The 15,184-nt window shown below is 44.4% G+C and overlaps 1 protein-coding gene across 3 annotated transcripts in view; it reads left to right on the top strand.

Annotated features, from left to right (window-relative positions):
* The window catches only part of ZNF592 (zinc finger protein 592), an 84,995-nt gene that overhangs the window by 52,198 nt on the left and 17,613 nt on the right, over positions 1-15,184 (top strand). For all 3 annotated transcript variants that reach the window (XR_008446551.1, XM_054043068.1, XM_054043069.1), the window contains exons 4-6: positions 5,228-5,404; positions 6,730-6,889; positions 14,753-15,028. Coding sequence is in view for 2 of the 3 variants with exons in the window: in XM_054043068.1 (XP_053899043.1) it covers positions 5,228-5,404; positions 6,730-6,889; positions 14,753-15,028 (613 nt within the window). In the remaining variant the exon portion in view is untranslated. The remainder of the gene's footprint in view (positions 1-5,227; positions 5,405-6,729; positions 6,890-14,752; positions 15,029-15,184) is intronic.

Genomic DNA, 15,184 nt, shown 5'->3' on the forward strand with positions numbered 1-15,184 from the left:
ATGGTTGGGAGATGTCCAGGTAATCTCCATGCTGGATTTTAACATTGAGAGGGAAGAAAACAAAGTAATAAAGGATACAGCCATGGGTAGGAGAATGGACATAAGGAGGAAGGGTAGTGTAGATACCAGTCTAATAGGTGATACTGACGGTAGAATGTCTGTGCCTAATCAGTTTAAAAATGTGAGCGAAGCCAAACAGCAAAAATGAAGATGTTTGTACAGCAGTGCGAGGAGCCTAGGTAACAAAATGGAGGAACTAGAGTTACTGGTGCAGGAAGTGAAACCAGATATTATAGGGATAACAGAAACATGGTGGAATAGTAGTCATGACTGAAGGGTATGTGCTGTTTAGGAAAGACCGAAATAAAGGCAAAGGTGGTGGAGTAGCATTGTATATCAATGATGAGGTAGACTGTAAAGAAATAAGAAGGGATGGAATGGATAAGACAGAGTCTGTCTGGGCAAAAATCACTTTGGGGAAGAAAGCTACTAGATCCTCCTTTGGGATAGTGCTTGGGGTGTGCTATAGACCACTGGGATCTGATTTGGATATGGTTAGAGACCTCTTTAATGTTTTTAATGAAGTAAATACTAATGGGAATTGTGTGATCATGGGAGACTTTAACTTCCAAGATATAGACTGGAGGACAAGTGCTAGTAATAATAATAGGGCTCGGATTTTCCTGGATGGGATAGCTGATGGATTGCTTCACTAAGTAGGTTTCAGAGTAGCAGCCGTGTTAGTCTGTATCCGCAAAAAGAAGAACAGGAGTACTTGTGGCACCTTAGAGACTAACAAATTTATTAGAGCATAAGCTTTCGTGGGCTACAGCCCACTTCTTCGGATGCATATAGAATGGAACATATATTGAGGAGATATATATACACACATACAGAGAGCATAAACAGGTGGGAGTTGTCTTACCAACTCTGAGAGGCCAATTATTGGCCTCTCAGAGTTGGTAAGACAACTCCCACCTGTTTATGCTCTCTGTGGCCTCTCAGAGTTGGTAAGACAACTCCCACCTGTTTATGCTCTCTGTGGCCTCTCAGAGTTGGTAAGACAACTCCCACCTGTTTATGCTCTCTGTATGTGTGTATATATATCTCCTCAATATATGTTCCATTCTATATGCATCCGAAGAAGTGGGCTGTAGCCCACGAAAGCTTATGCTCTAATAAATTTGTTAGTCTCTAAGGTGCCACAAGTACTCCTGTTCTTCTCTTCACTAAGTAGTTGCTGAACCAACAAGAGGGGATGCCATTTTAGATTTGGTTTTTGTGAGAAGTGAAGACCTCATAGAAGAAATGGTAGTAGGGGACAACCTTGGTTCGAGCAATCATAGAATATCAGAGTTGGAAGGGACCTCAGGAGGTCATATAGTCCGACCCCCTGCTCAAAGCAGGGCCAATCCCCAGACAGATTTTTGCCCCAGATCCCTAAATGGCCCCCTCAAGGATTGAACTCACAACCCTGGGTTTAGCAGGCCAATCCTCAAACCGCTGAGTTAGTTCAAACTAAATGGAAGGATAAACAAAAATAGATCTGTGACTAGGGTTTTTGATTTCAAACGGGCTATCTTAAAAAAATTAAGGAAATTAGTTAGGAAAGTGGATTGGACTGAAGAACTTGTGGATCTAAAGGTGGAGGAGGCCTGGAATTACTTCAAGTCAAAGTTGCAGAGACTATCCGAAGCCTGCATCCCAAGAAAGGGGAAAAAAATTCATAGGCAGGAGTTGTAGACCAAGCTGGATGAGCAAGCATCTCAGAGAGGTGATTAAGAAAAAGCAGAAAGCCTACAGGGAATGGAAGATGGGAGGGATCAGCAAGGAAAGCTACCTTATTGAGGTCCGAACATGTAGGGATAAAGTGAGAAAGGCCAAAAGCCATGTAGAGTTGGACCTTGCAAAGGGAATTAAAACCAATAGTAAAAGGTTTTATAGCCATATAAATAAGAAGAAAACAAAGAAAGAAGTGGTGGGACCACTAAACACTGAGGATGGAGTGGAGGTTAAGGATAATCTAGGCACAGCCCAATATTTAAACAAATACTTTGTCTCAGTCTTTAATGAGGCTAATGAGGAGTTTAGGGATAATTGCAGGATGACAAATAGGAATGAGGATATGGAGGTAGATATTGCCACATGCGAGGTAGAAGCCAAACTCGAACATCTTAATGGAACTAAATCAGGGGGCCCAGATAATCTTCATCCAAGAATATTAAAGGAACTGGCACATGAAATTGCAAGCCCATTAGCAAGAATTTTTAATGAATCTGTAAACTCAGGGGTTGTACTATATGACTGGAGAATTCCTAACATAGTTCCTATTTTTAAGAAAGGGGGGGGGGGGAAGTGATCTGGGTAATTACAGGCCTGTTAGTTTGACATCTGTAGTATACAAGGTCTTGGAAAAAATTTTGAAGGAGAAAATAGTTAAGGACATTGAGGTCAATGGTAATTGGGACAAAATACAACCTAGTTTTACAAAATGTAGATCATGCCAACCAACCTGATCTCCTTCTTTGAGAAGGTAACAGATTTTTTTTTAGACAAAGGAAACACAGTGGATCTAATGTACCTCGATTTCAGTAAGCCATTTGATATGGTTCCACATGGGGAATTATTAGTTAAACTGGAAAAGATGGGGATCAATATGAAAATTGAAAGGTGGCTAAGGAACTGGTTAAAGGGAAGACTACAATGGGTCATACTGAAAAGTGAACTGTCAGGCTGGAGGGAGGTTACTAGTGGAGTTCCTCAGGGATCGGTTTTGGAACCAATCTTATTTAATATTTTTATTACTGACCTTGGCACAAAAAGTGGGCATGTGCTAATAAAGTTTGCGGATGACACACAGCTGGGAGGTATTGCCAGTACAGAGGACCGGGATATCCTACAGGAAGATCTGGATGACCTTGTGAACTGGAGTAATAGTAATAGGATGAAATTTAATAGTGAAAAGTGCAAGGTCATGCATTTAGGGATTAACAAGAATTTTGGTTATAAATTGGGGACACATCAATTGGAAGTAACAGAGGAGGAGAAGGAACCGCCAATGTGATATGGCCATGAAAAAAGCTAATGGGGTCTTGGGATGCATTAGGCGAAGTATTTCCAGTAGAGAAAAGGAGGTGTTAGTACTGTTATACAAGGCACTGGTGAGACCTCATCTGGAATACTGTGTGCAGTTCTGGTCTCCCATGTTTGAGGATGAATTCAGACTGGAACAGGTACAGAGAAGGGCTACAAGGATGATCCGAGAAATGGAAAACCTGTCTTATGAAAGGAGACTCAAAGAGCTTGGTTTGTTTAGCCTAACCAGAAGAAGGCTGAGGGGAGACATGATTGCTCTCTATAAATATATCAGAGGGATAAATACCAGGGAGGGAGAGGAAATATTTAAGCTCAGTACTAATGTGGACGCAAGAACAAATGGATATAAACTGACCATCAGGAAGTTTAGACTTCAAATTAGACGAAGGTTTCTAATCATCAGAGGAGTGAAGTTCTGGAACAGCCTTCCAAGGGGAATAGTGGGGGCAAAAGACATATCTGGCTTCAAGATTAAGCTTGATAAGTTTATGGAGGGGATGGTATAATGGGATCTATTAATTGCCCTTTGTTTGTTTTTAGGCTATATACACACTACAGCATAGGTTGGAATAAGTTATGGTGCTCAGGGGTGTGAATAAGCTACCCCCCTGAGTGACGTAAGTTTCACCAACTTAAGCGCGGTGTGGATGGCACTATGTCAGCAGGAGAGCTTCTCCTGCCAACATAGCTACTGCCACTCGTGGGGGCTGAAGTAAGTCGATGGGAGAGCTCTCTCGCATCTGCTTAGAATGTTTGCACTAGCAACGCTAGAGTGGCAAAGCTGCAGTAATGCAGCTGCGCCACTGTAAGCTCTGTAGTGTTGCCATAGCCTGAGTTGTGAAGAAAGCCAGATGCAGAGAGGTGAGCTGGGTGTACTATCCCTGGAGGCCACTCTTTCCTCTTTTTCCAGCAGGCACTTGCCTACCCGGCCCAAAAGTATTCTCCATTAATCATTCCTTCCAAGCCCTTCATTATTTTTGTTTCTTTTCTCTCTCTCCTCTCTACCCCAGTTTGTTTCCATGTCTCTGGTACTGAAGTGCCTGGTGCTGAGTGCAATACTAGAAAGACAGCCTCATCAGAGTTGTATACAGGGTGACATATGACATCCCATCTGAAAATCATAATAACCTTTATTGCTGGCATATTGAACTGTATTGTATTGTGTTTACAATTTCCCACTCCTAGGTTTCTTATGACATTACTGCTTTCCAAATGTATTTCACCCATTGAATGGCTGTGATTTGGATTATTTTTCCCAGATCTATTGATTGCTTTTCTGATCTGAATCTCATTTTGCTCTTTCCTGCCTGTGTTAATTTCTCTAAGCTCCTTTTGTATTTTTTTTCTCACTGATGATGGACATTTCCCAGCATTCCCATAAATATCCTGCTGGGAAATAAAGTTACAAGGCCGGGGGGCTGAGCCCTGGAGCTGTAATGTGGCCAGATGCTGCAATGAGGGTTTGGGGTGGGGACAGGGGGAGGTTATAGGGTTATTTTAAACAGGGTGTTTTTTTGATAGGGCCATCAACTTCCCCCATCCCTCCAATCTCTTGGGAGACAGGGAAGAAAACAATAGGGTGGGATTGCTTTCTGTTACCTTAGCCTTTCAACGGGAATTTAGTGCTGGTGCAAGATACCAGCTGGACGGCTCTGGAGCCCACAGTTTGCTCAGCCAGGACACGCGAAGTGTCTTTATCCCCCTCTACCGCCACCTCCAGACCGAACCGGAGGCAAAGCCTCCGAGCAGGAAATTGGAGCTCCACAAGGGACTCACAAGGCTGCTGTTGCATCAGGCCTGGTGCACACAGGCAATCGCTGAGTTAACATGAAACAGGGAGCTGGGGGAGACTGATGAGCTGGTGCTAGCCAATGCCTGCGATGATTTTGGAGCGGCATCAGTTAACCCCTTACTTTCCATGCCTCAGTGCATGGGCAAAGCCTTATGATTCATGAATTCCATTAACATTCTGCTTTCTGCCTTTTCCAGATCACTACTGAGGGGGTCAAATGAGAGCTAACACCATGCTGTGGTGCCCTCCACTCTTCACATTTGTGTTTCCCTTTGGCAGTTGAAAAGAGGCAATGCTTGGTGTTTTGTAATGCAGATTTTTTTTCCCTCTGCCTTCCAGGTGTATCCACTGTGGAGTTGTCTTTATGTCGCTAGCTATGCTGAAAGCGCATATTCACGAGAAACACTGCGAAGTCTTCCACAAATGTTCTTTTTGTCCAATGGCCTTCAAATCTGCAGACAGTACCATTGCCCATATTACTAGCCAGCATCCAGAAGAGCCTCACAAGACTACTCAGTAAGTGCCCTTAGCATTTGGAAGCATTTACACTGTTTGCTGTTTGCCCAATGTTTTGTGTAAACTGTGTTAGCCACTGGATGGCTCTGGAACTGACATTCCGTCCCACTTCCACCCCCCATCTCCTTCCTTTGCCCGTCACTGCCTGGTCTACACTGGAGGAAAGAGATCGATCTAAGTTACGCAACTGAAGTCGACATACTTAAATCTATTTGCCGCAGTGTCTTCACTGCGGTAAGTCGATGGCTGATGCTCCCCGGTCGACTCCGCCTGCGCCGCTCGCCCTGGTGGAGTACCGGAGTCGTCGGGAGAGCGCTCAACGGTTGATTTATCGCGTCTAGTCTAGACGCAATAAATCGACCCCCGCTGGATCGATCGCTGCCTGTCAAACCAGCCGGTAATGTAGACAAGCCCTCAGAGGAGGAGGAGGAAAAGCTGCTGCTTTTGCTGTTTGTCAGGGGCTCGGTCTCTGCCAAGCCAAAGTTCCGTGCCCTGAACTCAGAGTCTCCTAAGATTGGGGGTGGAGAGATAGGGAGGGAGCTGAGCAGCTGCAGTGAGGAGTCTCAGCTGCAGCCCCCTGCCTGCCCATGAATAAGAATGGCATCTACTGGCAAGGAGCTCGCACTACAACTGCCTCCTCTGGCTTCTGGATGATGGGGGTGCCACGGCCTAAAGAAGCTGGAGAAATTGTCTTGTGTTCTCCACTCTGCAACCTCTTCTTCTTCCCCTCTAGCCATGGCTGAAAGAGCTTGTGGTGCATGGGTAGGGGGAATCAGGTTGGGTTGAAAATAACAGGTAGCTGGTGTTCTCTGAATGAATTGCCTCTGTATATCCATGGTTACCCTCCCAATCTATGCAGGGCTTAATAGATCCTCCTTTTAGAACACTCAATATGTGCCGGATGCATTCAGCCCCTCCAGCTACACCTGTACTCCAATATAATGCTGTCCTCAGGAGCCAAAAAATCTTACTGGGTTATAGGTGAAACTGCCTTATATTGAACTTGCTTTGATCTGCTGGAGTACGCAGTCCCGCCCCCCTCGGAGCACTGCTTTACTGCGTTCTATCCGAATTCCTGTTATATCGGGTCGCGTTACATTGGGGTAGAGGTGTAATTGCTTCAAAGGGTTCTGGACCCTCTGCAGCTTGTTTGGGGTATAACCAAAAAACATGGGTATGTGCAGGCAGCACATTGAAAAAACTCCATTCACTGATAAGTAACTTCCCTTTCCAAGACTAAATCATAGAGATTTCTTCTATCTAGTGTCTTTTCAAAATAGTTAATAAACTGAGCATGAATTTTATTTTTTTTTAAATTGTTCCAGGGTTATCTACAAATGTTCTTGTGAGACTGTCTTTAACAAGAAGAAGCTGCTCCAGGAGCACTTCCAACAGAATGCCAACAAGCTGTTGGTGGGAGTATTTAAGTGTCCGCAGTGTCAATTAGTGTATATGCAGAAACAGCAATTAATGCAGCATGTCAAGGTAGGTAGCTGAATCTGACTTACTGATAGCACAGAGACCTTTTTTTGTGTGTCTGTATACAGCCAGAAGTGACTCTAAGGGCAGGAGATGGAAGGAAGTGGTGGGGTTTTATTTTATATATGTAATTAATTTTTGCCAGGGGGCATCGTGGTGTAAAGTAAAATTTCACTATACAAGTTTGGGTAACGCTAGTAAATTTCACTTTATTACAAAAATATGTAGTAGTGATGTTATATAATCATAGAAATGTAGAGTTAGAAGGGAACTTGAAGGATCATCACGTCCAGCCCCCTGTGCTGAGGCAGGAACAAGTAAACCTAGACCATCTGACAGGTATTTGTCCACTTGTTCTTTAAAACCTCCAGGATGGGGATTCTACAGCCTCCCTTTGAAGCCTGTTCCTGTGCTTAACTCTCCTTATAGTTAGAAAGTTTTTCCTACTATCTAACCTAAATCTCCCTTACTGTATATTAAGCCCATTACATCCTACCTTACCTTCAGTGGACGTGCAGAACAATTGATCACTATCCTCTTTATAACCACCTTTAATATATTTGAAGACTCATCAGGTCCCCCCTCAGACTTCTTTTCTCAAGACTAAACATGCCCAGTTTTTCAACCTTTCCTCGTAGGTCAGGTTTTCTAAAGCTTTTATCATTTTTGTTGCTCTCCTCTGGACTCTCCAGTTTGTCCACATCTTTCCTAAAGTGTGGCACTCAGAATTGGACACAGCACTCCAAGTGCTGGTCCCTTTGTATATTCCACTGTGGGGCTACACATGTGCTCCATGCATCTGAAACTCAAGCTATTTGCTCGCTGTTGGTGGGACTTGTCTTTGGTCCACACCTGTGCTTGTTCTCTCCTCGTGCTCTGGTCTAAATGGGGCCTGACTGCCAGTTCCTTTCTGCCCCCACATGATCTGAGATGGAACCTTCCAGTGTCCCCAGAACTGTCCCTCCAACTTTGAATCTGTAAATATTGTAAAATAAAACCTTTTGGTAGTTAAGTATTAGTTTGAGTTATTTTGCTCAGTTAGAATTTGGAACAACTCCCTTCTGCCCCCTCCCACCTCGGGTATGGAATGCAGATTATGCCCAGGAATCTGACCTTCAAGAACGGCATTTCCTGCCCCAATTCCTCTTGGTAAACAACGTCCTTGAGGGGAGCCTCTTCTATCTTGGAAAAACTCGTACCTGAATGCCATATCTTCCGCTCCTTTCCCAATCAACAGGAGTTCAGATGTAGAAGACATCTAATGGAGAATACTATGAAGCTTCAGTTCGATCCAGACCAGGCAAACACCATCCTGTATATTGGGCAAGGCCTACCTCTCGCACATCTAATACAGAGGCAAGGAAAGGTAGCGTCAAGACTCTTCCCGGGCTTACTATGAAGGTAGGGAGCACTTTCAGAAGCCTAAAGAGAAATCCCACTCTAAGAGGAGGGCTGCTTACCCGACACCTTCTAAATCAGGTGACACTTCACATCTGGTCCCAGGAGGCTCAAGAGCCTATAGGGGTCACGGTAACAACCCGGAGGTTCTAAAAAATAAGGGTGCCTCTGCATTGGCACTGTTGACAGGAGCAGAACCATTGGTACCGAGCAAGGAGAGACACGAGCCAAGGCTTGGACAACCACCAATACCGGCAAGGGACACCTGAGAACCTCATGCTCCATTTTTATCCACATGCTTTCATAATGAAACACTGGCTTCCAAGGGCCAGCTTCAAAGGAACACAGGGAGAAGACTCTTCACACCGATGACTGGCAATAGGTACATCACTTCAGAGGATATCATCATCCTTCTAGATCCAGAATATTGCCTGCTATTGGCAGGGGTGGCTCTATGGTTTTTGCTTCCCCAAGCACAGCAGTCAGGCGGCTTTCAGCGGCACGCCTGCAGACGGTCTGCTGGCCACGCGGATTCGGCGGCATGCCTGCGGGAGGTCTGCCGGTGCTGCGCCTTCAGCATCCCCGCCGCCGAAGCCACGGGACTGGTGGACCTCCCGCAGGCATGCCGCCGAAGGCAGCCTGATGGCCGCCCTCACAGCGACCAGCAGGCCGCCCCCCGCGGCTTGCCACCCCAGGCATGTGCTTGCTGCGCTGGTGCCTGGAGCGGTCCCTGACTATTGGGCCTGGTCCTTACAAGGTAGATTCTGACACCATTGCTCCATGAATGCTATGAGAGAAGTTCTTCCTACCAGTCGGGGCATTTCTACAATGATGGTACTGGCAGCACAGCCACTGGAACTGGAGCCCACATTTTCCTCCTCTGAGGAATTTGACATGGGGGAAGGACTGACATCACTTCCATTAAGAGATGTCATCCCAGATAGAAGGTTCTGGATCCTCTAGGCCAGGGATCGGCAACCTTTGGCCCGCGGCCCATCAGGGAAACTTGCTAGCGGGCCGGGACGGTTTGTTTACCTGCAGCGTCCGCAGGTTCGGCCAATCGCAGCTCCCACTGGCTGCGGTTCGCCGTTCCAGGCCAATGAGGGCTGCAGGAAGCGGCATGGGCCGAGGGATGTGCTAACCGCTACTTCCCGTAGCCCCCATTGGCCTGGAACGGCAAACCCTGGCCAGTGGGAGCTGCGATCGGCCGAACCTGCGGACGCTGCAGGTAAACAAACCGTCCTGGCCCGCCAGCGGATTTCTCTGATGGGCCGCATGCTGAAGGTTCCCAATCCCTGCTTTAGGCCCTGCCGTGACCTCCTAAGATGCGGTACCCTCCCCCCAGGACTGTTTTTAAACTGTGCCTTGAAGATCTCATCAAACCTATATTGGATCCCTCTCACTGGTTTTACAAGGGACTATGGGATCCATACTACAATATCCTGAATCAGTACACTTTCATTGGGAATCTCGCCATCCATCCTTCCCTTTCTTCCCCCCAGAGATCAGCCAGAGCTCCCTCAGCAGCCCATAGAAGGGGAGGAGGAAGAGCCAGATCTAGCAGTACTGCCAGTCCCAACAGGAGTATCATCATCTCCATACTCTGAAACCTATCATCTCCATAGATTCCAAGGGTCCAAGACCAGAAGGGACCATTGTGCGCATCTTGTCTGACCTCCTGTATAACACAGGCCATAGAATTTCCCCAAAATAATTCCTAGATCAATCTTTTAGAAAAACATCCAATCTTGATTTTAAAACTGTCAGTGATGGAGAATCCACCATGACGCTTGATGTGTTGTTCCAATGGTTAGTTACTCTCACTGTTAAAAATTTACACCTTATTTCCAGGTTGAATTTGTCTAGCTTAAACTTCCAGCCATTGGATCATGTTAGAGTTTTTTCTGCAAGATTGAAGGGCTTGTTATTAAATAATTGTTCCCCACATAGGTGCTCAGAGACTACTCAAGTCACCTCTTAATCTTCTCTTTGTCAAAATAGATACAGACAGACTCAAGGAATTCAGTCACTACAAAGCAGGCTTTCTATTGCTTTAATCATTCTTATGGCTCTTCTCTGAACCATCTCCAACTTATTAACATCCTTCTTAAATGTGGGCACCAGAACTGGACACAGTATTCTTGCAGCTTTTGCACCAGTGCCAAACACAGAAGTAAAATAACCTTTCTATTCCTACTTCAGATTCCCCTGTCTATCCAGCCCATGTTTGCATTAGCTATTTGGCCACAGCATCACACTGGTTCAGCTGATTATCCACCACAAACCCAAATCTTTTTCAGAGTCACTGCTTCCCATTCTGTAAATATGGGCTACATTCATTGCTCCTAGATGTGAACACATTTATATTTAGCCATATTACAATGCATATTGTTTGCTTGCACCCAGTTTACAAAGGGATCCAGATCATTCTGAATCAGTGACCTGTCCTCTTCATTATTTACCACTCTCCCGATTTTTTTGTGTCATCTGCAACCTTTATCAGTGATTATTTAATTTTCTTCCGGGTCACTGATAAAAATATGAAATAATATAGGGCCAATAACCGAACCCTGTATGACCCCACTGGAACGCTTTATGACAGTTCCCTGTTTACAATTACTTCTCCCACAAAGTCCAGAGTGCTTGGTTCTTTTTGTCTTAGGTAAAAGACAACTTGGGGTTCTTTGCCCTTCTCTTTTATAGTCCAGTGCACCTTTGAAATGGATTCTTCTGAAAGTTAGCCCCCCCCCCCCCCCCCCCCCAAAAAAAAAAAAAAAAAAAAAGTAAAGTTCATTCAAGTTGTGAGGAAGGAGATTTGGAGTCTCATGGTGAAGGAAATTCCATACTGGTTTCTTCCCCAGCTGGTGTTTGCTAAAATGCAAATTGATCTGTTCTTGCAATCTCCTCCCCCTGCAATGAAGCTGAGTGGTTATCTCCTCCCCTTGTTGACTTCATGGTTTTGTTTACCTTTTATATAAATACATTCCCATTGTCTTTCAATGTACCTTCAAGGTGGCAGAATCACATTCATTTATCTAGGGTGGGGTAACTTCAGCCCTGCCTGGCAGAGACACTTTAAGAACGTAATTCCCAATATGTTTGTAATTTTGAATTTGTCCTCTGTTCATACACCACCCAGTAATATTAATAAGTACCATATATATTCGTTCAGAAGCCAAATATTTTTGGTAAAAAAGTGGCACATCAAAGAGCCGGGGTCAGCTTATAAACAGGTCTACACCAAAATTTGATGATTTTAAACTCTATGGAATCATTGAATTGAATATTTAATACATTGTTGTTTTGTTTACCTGGAGCGTTCACAGGCATGGAGCCCCTTAGCTCCCTGTGGTCACAGTTTGTCGTTCCCAGCCAGTGGGAGCTGAGGGGCTCCGTGCCTGTGAACGCTCCAGGTAAACAAAACGTCCAGGCCCACTAGAGGCTTACCCTAACGGGCCAGGAGCCAAAGTTTGCCCACCTCTGAAATATAGAGTTGGCTTATGAAAGGGTCATAGAGTTTTTGCTATTTTTACCTAACCATCTTGAGGGGTCGGCTTATAAACGAAAGGGCTAATGAATGAGTATATACGATATGTTGTTGGCTTCCTATTGATATATTACATGACTCCTTTTAAATATAGGTTATGATATTAATGAGTTGGGGTTCACTGAACTGGTCAGGCCAGCTGAAACTCACTACCAGATACATGAGTCCCTTGCCCTCTTGCACGGGGATGCTGTTAGGATCACTGTCATGAGAAAACAGGAAATCCAAGATAAAGTGCGCCAGAGGGGCGCAAGGTCAGGACTCCAAAGAGGATGCCTTTCTAATCTTGTCAGTGGGACCCTTAAGGTATGCCTTTCCCACCATTCCTCTCTTATCTTAAGCTCTCAGGAAGATTCTGCAGAATAGGGCAGTGGTCATCCTTCTTGTTCGCAGATGGCCCAGACAGTATTGGTTCCCCAACTTTCTCCAGCCATCAGCACATCCACCCATCAGTATCCAGTTTTTCCCAGACCTCTTGATACAGACAGGACAGGGGCAAGATCAGACATCCTAATCTGGAGTCTCTCTACCTCAAGGATTGGTACTTGGATGGGCATTGAACCTACAGCAGACATGTTCAATAGCAGTTCAAGCCATCTTTAATAATAGCAGGAAGGAATCCCCAAAAAATTCTGCTTGGCTAAGCAGAGATTTTCTATTTGGGTTCAGCATCAATAGATGTCTCCAGAAGAGCTGGACACTCCCACTATTCTAGACTATCTGCTAACCCTGAAGACCTCAGGTCTTTCCCTTAGCTCCCTATGATTGCACTTAGCGGCAGTTAGTGTCTGCCACTTCCCTTGATAACCATTCATTTTCACCCATCCAGCAACTGTACATTTTCTAAAACATCACATTTGGAACCTTCCCTCCTGAAACTAAATGTGCTCCCACGTGGGATCTTAACTTGGTCCTCTCAGCATTAAGCGAGTAACTGTTTGAACCATTGCTGACATGTTTGCTGTCCTATCTATCTCTGAAAGTCTCCCTTCTACTGGTCATCAGGTCACCTAGAAGGGTTGGAGAACTAGGAGACCTTATGGTTGCTCCAGTTTACGCAATTTTCCGTAAGGAAAAGGTTCATTGAGATTACACCCAAAATTCATCAACCTTTCATCTAAACCAGACAATACACCTCTCTTTGCTGAGCAACTTGTGATTAATGCATCCTTTCGATTGGTGGTCCTTGAGTCATCAGAACTGCGTAGGTTCTCACACCCTTCTCCTCAATGGGCTCTGCTTGTCAGTCATCCACAGTGGAATACACATAGGGAACAGAACTCACAGAAGCAGCCTTATTTACCTTTTATAGCAAGTACAGTTTTTGAGTTCTGGGGTCACTATCTGTATTCCACTCCCCGCCCTTCTTTCTCTCTGCTTCAGATTCTGTACTTATTAACTTGTGGTAGAGAGAGAACCTCTTGCCTGTTGGTTCACATCACCCCTTCTGCCCTCAGTCCAGACTCGCATGAGGAGAGGAGGAGCCTGGGTACAGACCAAGGCTATGTCTACACTATACAACTTTTAGCGACACAACTGTGCTGTTACAGCCATGCTACTAAAAGGCACGCAGGGTAGCTGCTGTTTGTTGGCAAGAGAGAGCTCTTATCGACCAAAAACTTCCACCCCCAACGAGCGGCATTAGCATTGTTGGCAAGAGAGCGCTCCTGCTGACAAAGCGCTATTCGCACCAGCGCTTGTTGTTAAATAAACACAAAAACAAAAGATTTGTTGACACCTCCTGAACAACAAAAGTTTTGCCTTTTGCTTGCCAGTGTAGACAAAGCCTAACAGACACTGCATGAAAAATCTTCCTGTCTCAGGTGCATGGAAGACATGCATACCCTCACAGTGGAATACTACCCAGGGACCACACATCTCAAAGAACTTCAGTTACTAGACAAGATCAGTAACCTTTCTTTTTACAGCACTGACATTTTTAGGCAGATCAGGTAATGATACAGCCAGGTACCTCATCTGTTGTTTATTCTATGTATTGAGACAAAGTATTTAAAAAAAAAAAAAAAAAAAAAAAAAAAAACCTTTGTGATTGGGGCAGTTGTTTTATATTGAAGCAAAAAAAGGTGTAAATGTTTTAAATACTTCATGTGTAACTAAGAGGGAAGATTTTAAAGAGCTAATGAGGACAGATTGAAAAGTGGGAAACCTATTCCATTTAGAAACATCTATGTTTCTACTGGTATTTCATATTTTCTGTGATTTACGTTCCTTGTACATTACATTTACATAAAAAGAAGGGATTTGGTCATCATATTTTGTTTGTATTGGTTCATCACATTACATGGGGAATGGCAAATCCCCAGACCCATAATGCACCTGGCAAGTTGTTCAAGGTTGTTCGTACTGTATGGCCGTGGTTCTCAAACTTTTTTTTTTCGCAGACCACTTGAAAATTTCTGAGGGTCTCGGCGGACCACTTAATGATCTTTCCAAATGTTGTTTGTACCATTAGCTAACTATTGTAAAGTTCTTTTGCTTGCTGATTAAATAATGGAATCAATTTTTTAAAGACCTTTTGTGCCTTTGAATGAATGATTAAGGCACAAGACTGGGAGTTATGAGATCAAGGTTCTTTTACTGGCTCTGCACTCTAGTCACTGCACTTCTATGTGCCTGAATTTTCTCATATTAAAAATGATATAACAACACTGACCTATCTAGCAGGGTAGTGGGGATTAATTTATTCATGTTCATAAGGTATGTTAAGATCTCAAGATGGGGAGCTAAATATAGAAGTGTTGTATTATCATAAATTATTAGCAATGCTACTCGAACAACTCTTCTGTCAGACCTTTCTAGCCTATTTCAGGGGCAGAAGCTTGGTGGGGATTTAGGAGTACCTCAGTGCTATGTTATTTGAACTGTATTTGATTCTGATGCTCAATTCCCTTATTACTAATCAGGCTGTTCATGGGCTCCCCCCATATCCTGAGGATGTCTCTAACCTTCGACCGAAGCCTCAGACAACATCCAGCAACCAAGTTCTTACACCACCCAAGGAGTTGTCAGTAGCCAATGGTACTTCCCATACCGCTTTGCCAAGGAAGGACACAAGAGTGGAACACAACTCAGAATCAAAACCCATCGTAAAAAGTGTTGGTTGGACTTGTAGGGAGTGTTCACAATGGAACCCTGATCGGGAAAACTATGTGTCCCATATGAAGAAAATCCATGGAAAGGTAAGGAGCCAAATGAAACCTTTCATAGAATCATAGAACTGGAAGGGTCCTCAAGAGGTCATCTAGTCCAGTCCCCTGCACTCAAGGCAGGACTAAGTATTTCAGGCATGTTTCTTCCTGTTTATAAGCTTTTGGCAATAGAACTACGAGTCATTA

Source organism: Malaclemys terrapin, chromosome 10 (genome assembly GCF_027887155.1).
Source record: "Malaclemys terrapin pileata isolate rMalTer1 chromosome 10, rMalTer1.hap1, whole genome shotgun sequence".
NCBI lineage: Eukaryota > Metazoa > Chordata > Testudines > Emydidae > Malaclemys > Malaclemys terrapin.